Source organism: Thermobia domestica, chromosome 18, assembly GCF_964235325.1.
Source record: "Thermobia domestica chromosome 18, izTheDome1.hap1.1, whole genome shotgun sequence".
Taxonomy (NCBI): domain Eukaryota; kingdom Metazoa; phylum Arthropoda; class Insecta; order Zygentoma; family Lepismatidae; genus Thermobia; species Thermobia domestica.
Window position 1 is genome coordinate 170,338,057 of NC_137471.1, and position 6,736 is coordinate 170,344,792.

General features: G+C 38.5%; 1 protein-coding gene across 1 annotated transcript; it reads right to left on the reverse strand.

Annotated features, from left to right (window-relative positions):
* Positions 1 to 3,719: 3,719 nt before the first annotated feature.
* On the reverse strand, positions 3,720 to 4,304 carry LOC145675377 (uncharacterized). The gene has a single exon (XM_081745778.1). It carries the CDS (start codon positions 4,302 to 4,304, stop codon positions 3,720 to 3,722), a length of 585 nt encoding a protein of 194 aa, XP_081601904.1.
* Positions 4,305 to 6,736: the final 2,432 nt, after the last annotated feature.

Genomic DNA, 6,736 nt, shown 5'->3' on the forward strand with positions numbered 1-6,736 from the left:
GCTTCCTTTCGGAGTTATAGGCTACCGAAAACATGAAAAAATGAACTTGAAAGGTCCATAGGTCCTTAACTATGGGACGTACCGTTGTTGGGTCAAGACTTTACTTAGGCACTAATATGTGCCCTATGCAAAAATGCATGTTTCAAAATCCTGAGGTACTCAACCAATAATTTTTATAGAGGGAGTTTGGCTACAGGCATATAAGTTCAAGTACTCACCAATTACCTCTATAAAAATTGTTGCGGAAATGCCCCAGGATTCTGAAACATGGATATTTGGATAGGCCACATATTAGTTCCTAAGTGAAGTCTTGACCCGACTACAGGACGGCCCATAGTTTAGGAGCTATGGGCCTTTAAAGTTCATTTTTTTCATGTTTTCGGCAGCCTATAACTCCGAAAGGAAGCATTTGTGCACCCAGGTTCATCTCATTTTGGTGTCAGGAGTCATCTCCCAAACATTGTCGGTGTTGGTTTGAAAACCCTGTAGAAGTTGGTGAAAGACAATATCTCTGTCAAACTTCCTTCCAACTGTACGTGCCTCCGTCATTTCAACTCTTAGTGTAAAGCATTCTTATATTTTTTTACTAGATAAATGATTTACTTGGCGGAAGCAAACTCAAACCAACATATACTGCATTTTATCTTTCTCTTTACCCGATAACTTGAAGTAACATATTCATGTAGTACCGGTATGTACTGTCTAATAAATTAAATTCTCTCTCTCTCTCTCTCTCTCTATATATATATATATATATATATATATATATATAATATTAATTGTATATTTATTTTAGGTAGTGCAATTAATACTCCTGATCAGTGAACTGAAGGCTAAAGCTAGCATACATAACGTCTATCTGTAGCCGCGGGTTGGATTCTACTCGTAGTAACACTGATTTCAAACTTCATGCCTTTTTGAGGCATGGCTTTTTAACATAACTTGAAGAACACAGAAAAAGCTTAAAAACCAATATCTTAAAAAAACTGCTTTTATTGTAAACGGATCCGGTTTACGGAGAACAACGAAACTCCACTCTGGAGAGAAACGAAATTGGGTTTGAAGAAACTTGAGACCAGTTTCGCTTAAATCCGAACCGTTTTTTTAGAAATCCGAACCGCTTTTGGAGAAAACAGAAACCGGGCTTGGAGAAAAAACCGAACCGGTGTTTGGAAAAAACCGAAACAGATTCCTAAAAAACGAACCGGTTTTGTAGAAAAACGAAACCGGTTTCGGTGAAAAAACGGAACCGGTTTTTGGAGAAAACCGAAGTCGGTTTCGGTGAAAAGCCGAAATGTCGGTTTTTCGGATTTTTTTAGAAACCGGTTTCCGGTTTTTATAAAAATCGGTTTTGCCTATCTCTAGAATATACTCGTATACTATACAACCACATATATTTGGTCTAGGAATTAATTCGTGCGGTTGGTACGCACACATTGAAGCTGTAGTACAAACACAAAATACATAAATACCTTAAGAAAAATATTGTCCATCGCTAGCCACCACTTTCGCCAATCTGTCAGGCAATGTGCGGATTCCGTGGCGAAAGAAGTCCTCATCCTTGGAAGCGATCCAGTCAGAGACCCATGTTTCGATATCTTCTGAAGAAGTAAACCGCTGTCCAATCAAATCGTTGTTCATGCAATCGAACAAGTAGTAGTCCGAAGGAGCAACGTCTGGCGAATACGGCGGGTGGGGTAAAACTTCCCATCCGACATTTTCTAAATAGGTTTTGACCGGTTTTGCGACATGTGGGCGAGCGTTATCATGTTGAACAATAAGTTTGTCATGTCTGTTCTCCCATTCTGGTCGTGTTCTGGCCAGAGCTTGCTTCAAACGCATTAATTGTCGTCGATAACGTTCTCCATTCATAATTTCACCCGGTTGCAGCACCTCATAGTACACCACACCTTTCATATCCCACCATATGCACAGCATAACCTTTGCACAGTGAATATCTCGTTTTGGTTGTGATGGACCTGGTTCACCTGGTTTCACCCAGGCCTTTTTTCGTTTAGGGTTCTCGTAATGGATCCACTTCTCATCGCCCGTAATAATTCGATGCAGAAACCCCTTTCTGCTCTGTCGTTGAAGCAGCAATTCGCAAATGGTTTTTCGTCTTTCAACGTCTCTGTCTTTCAATTCATGTGGAACCCAATGAGACATCTTTTGAATCATTCCCATGGCTTTCAAGCGTTTGGAGACTGTTGTTTGATCAACGCCTAATGCTGCTGCAAGTTGTTCCTGCGTTTGACACGAATCCTGCTCGAGCAATGCTGTCAATTCTTCGTCTTGAAATTTTTTTGGCTGTCCAGCTCGCTCTTGGTCTGCCAAGCCGAAATCACCACTTCTAAACCGTGCAAACCACTTCTGACACGTTCGCTCAGCTAGAGCATGGTCACCATACACTTCCACCAAAATACGATGACTTTCAGTCGCACTTTTCTGCATGTTAAAGTAATGCAGCAGGACACCCCGCAAAAACACTTTATCAGGCACAAATTGCGCCATGTTCACTTAACTACAAACTGGTGTTGTTGACGCTTTAATCCACTGCCCTATACTACGAACGATACGCGATGACAGGGGTTTGCAACACATGTGTGGATACACGGAACTGTGGGACGCTCCGTTCGTTGCGCCATCTCTTGTCCACCCGCACGAATTAATTCCTAGACCAAATATATCTATATATAAATATATATACTATAACATATATACATATACACACACACGTATATAGAGATAACTAATATGGACTAATAAATACATAAACACGTGTAAGACAATCAATATATATACCACAATATAATAGATATGTGTATTCATATCTTATACTTTAAGCTTTTTCAACAACCTATTCCACTGTTGGTCGATGATCAGTCCTGAGTTCCAGTTCATAGCTTTATTACCCTCCATTTCTATAAACCGTGTCTACTTCAATTTCCTAACTATGCCACTTTCTTCCTGGCCTAAAACTTTAACTTCATTCCAATTAACTGAATGTCCCGTGTCCCTTACGTGTTTGTAGACCGCATTTTTGTTCCTTTCTAGCCTAACGTCATCCTTATGTTGTCTTATACGCTCTCTTAGTCCCTTTCCAGCTCCTCCAATATAACACATATCACACTCACCGCACTGAATTTTATAAAGGAGTCCTTTTTTCTCCATCATTACCCCTTGTTCTTCTTCTGTCTTCTTCCTTCTTTTTTCCCTTATTACATCCAGAAGCCTCTTGCTCCCTTTTCTGTAAGTTGAGATGCCCCCATCTTCTTAAGCATTCTTTTAATAATTTCTGTTTCTTCTCCCAAACTTTCTATCCCCCACCACATTTTTCTTCTTTCTTCTATTTTTCCTTCACTTTGCTCTCCTTCTCGGCTTATTTCTTCTTCTTAGTTTATCTTCTCCCATCTCCTTCTGTATTTTAGCCTCTTTTTATCGTATCCATTATTCTCCACCTGCTTATGGAATGACTGTATACTCTGTTCCGCCTTGTCTCTTTCACTGGTTTTTTTGCTTAATTCTATTCTAAATGTTAATGATGAAATTCCTGTTGGTCGAGTAATCTACATCAGTTCGGGCGTGGCAATAGTTTCCCGACGCGCAACTTTTTTGATACCATTCTGTGTATATCACTCCTTGTTTCCTCCTTATTCTCATATGCAGGAAAACTATAGCCTCTTCCTTTTCTACCTCTAGCTCCAGTTGTATGCCTTTCTCTATATCCTCAATTTCTCTACAAACTTTTCCAATTGCCTTACAGTTCCTTTCCAAATCCCCAAGCAATCGTCAACATATCTAGCAAAAAACACTAATCTGTCACTTCCTTTCATCCTTACTTTCTTCTCCCAGTCGTTCATAGTAATTTCTGCTAGCAATGGACTGAACCTGGAACCTATGCTTAGTCCTTCCTTGATTTTCAATAAATTATCACCTATAACACAATAACTGTTATTCCATATAGTCTTCAGGGCCTCCTTCAGTCCTTCTCCACTCCAACCATTGATCTTCCTATCCTTCATCAATTCAGTGATGACTTTAACAATGTTGTTTCTTCTTAGACTTGGAAACATAGCCTTCACATCGACACTGAAAATGATTGTTTTAGCTTTGCTCTGTCCTACTTCCTCCAACCTTCTTCTTAACTCAACCGAGTTTTTCACACTGCTACAGTCTTGTTGCCTCCTTAACAATTCCACAACCTTCTTTAACTCCTCCTTCAATGGTTCAAATATATTTCCTCGGCAATCTAATACTGGTCTCAGTTTTACCTCCTCCTTATGTACTTTTGGAAAACCTTTCATTACCGGTATCCTACCTTCTTTATTAAGACCTCTTTCAAAACCTGCTTTTGTTAGTGATACTAAAACTTTTCTTTAATTTCCTCACACACAGATCTTTCACCTATCACCTCGTAAGTATCATCACAGATATCATTCAATGTTTCTTTGTATCATTGTTTTTCCATCACCACATTGGCACCACCTTTGTCCACTTGTTGCACACATATGTCTTTTCGCTTCTTTATATCCTTCAACACACTGTACTCGTATTTTGAAAGGTTCCCCTTTGGCTTCTTTATGTTCCTTTCCACAATCACCTTAGCCTTTCTCCTTATCTTATCCCTTATCTCCTTGTCCAGAACTTGAACTATGGCTTGCTCTGCCGAGTATATAACCTCTTCTGCGTCCAATCTTTGTTCTTTCACTTTAAACTTATAGCCTAAACTTAACACTTTCTTCTCATCATCCGGCAACGTCATATCACCTATTACTACCACATTTTTGTCAATGTCCTCCTCCTGATTTGACTTCCACCCTAACCGCCTTCCGTTTTCCATTAATATTTTCTTCACTTTCATATTAAATTCCTCTTCCCACACTTCCAGCCTCTTCATAACTATATCCCTAGTAAATATCAACAAACTCTCACTAATGCCACTTTTTAACTGGTATACACATGATATAGTATTGACTCTCCATCTAATATTCCAGAGCATCTAATCATAACTATTTATTACAAATCTTTATGTGTCACAATGACATTCATGTATGTTCTACCAGGTCGTCCTATTCCCCTCCCATTCCAATATATTTCTAATAATTTGCGACATTACCTGATCTCTTCCAATATTAACATCCATAGCCGCTCAGACCGAGAGAAATTGCTTTTAACAATTTTATCACTGCCTCCACTACAGGCTTCATTCACCCATTACAAAAACCAATCCGTTCCTGATCTAACACTACTCCTGACATAGTGATCACATGATCTCCCGCCCACAGTTTTTTCATCTACATTCTAGATCCTCTGGAATGTAGATCGCTACTAAACTTACTAAACTCATACAATGTCAGCGACCTATCCTCCTTTTACTGAAAATGAATTTAACCCTTCGAATACCAAGACTGGATCAATTTGGCCCAGATGATGTTTTATAAAGAAATGCTACAATATCAAAGAGAGGTAGTGAGCTAATGTTTTAGGTATTCCTCCATTAACCATTCCGCAAGCTACGTGATTCTTTACTCCTCAAAAGTATGTAATCTGTCACATGCTTGCTTTCAAAGCGCACTGCACCAGCAAACCGCTCTGCAAGGACTGTCAGGTGTAATCAAAATACAATGTGTGACAGAATTTATTCCTAACAAAGACAGCGTATTTCTATGTATAAATTTCTAATGTTACCGTACTATAATTCAAGTATTCTTTGAAAGAATCACGAGCCGCCACTGACAGTGTATACTGCGTATAAAATGTACTGTAATATAAAGAACGATCAGGCACATTTCCCTTTTCATTGTACGTTACAAATTTTAACTCCCTGAATGAAACTTTATATATATATATATATATATATATATATTTACAAGAAGCAAGAATGGGTCAAAACTCACTTTACCTAACATTGTAAGCTTGGTATTCTAAGGGTTAATCCACTCTAATCTTTACCACCAATCATTCAACTCGCGACTGAGCAGTTCATCTCTCAAACCGCATATATATCACCTCGTCATCCTAAAATTCCTCCGCGCTACTTTCCTCTAGTTAAACACTTACGTCAAATCTATACAGAATATGTTTGCACTGGCAACCACGAAGCTCTTTAGCATCATAGAGCCCTCCACCGAACAGTGTTTAATTATCTTATAGTATATAAATTACGACAATGGATTAAAATTTGAAACACAATTTCTGCCATATCACACCCTTCGAAATATTAGATGCGTTTCAATGCATTAACTGGTAAATTTACCCAAACCTCTTATCCTCTCTTACATCACGATCAGGAATTGCACAGAGACCAAGAAGAAGCTAAAACCTTTGCTTCCTAATTATAGGAGATTTTCACACCTCTATCATTCACTTAGCATTTTAATTATTATCCTGTAGACCATTCCAACTTCAATTCGCCACATATTCATCTTCAACCCAACATATCTACTCACAAAGCACTCACTACCTTCATTTCTACCACGCAAATCACTAATGTCATCTATCATAAATGTTATAATGACTCTGAAATCAATAACATCTATCGACATGTAAGACAAAGTCCACCAATACTGCTCAATCTTAGAAATCATCCATATTTCTCTTGTTTTTTTAAAATCAAGAATACCGTCCAATACAGCTCAACAGAATCTTCACCAAAATCCTAGGAAAAAAATATCGTCAAATGACTTTATGTTCATCTTTCTCATTACCATCTTTACCACACCATCAAGCAGGCTCC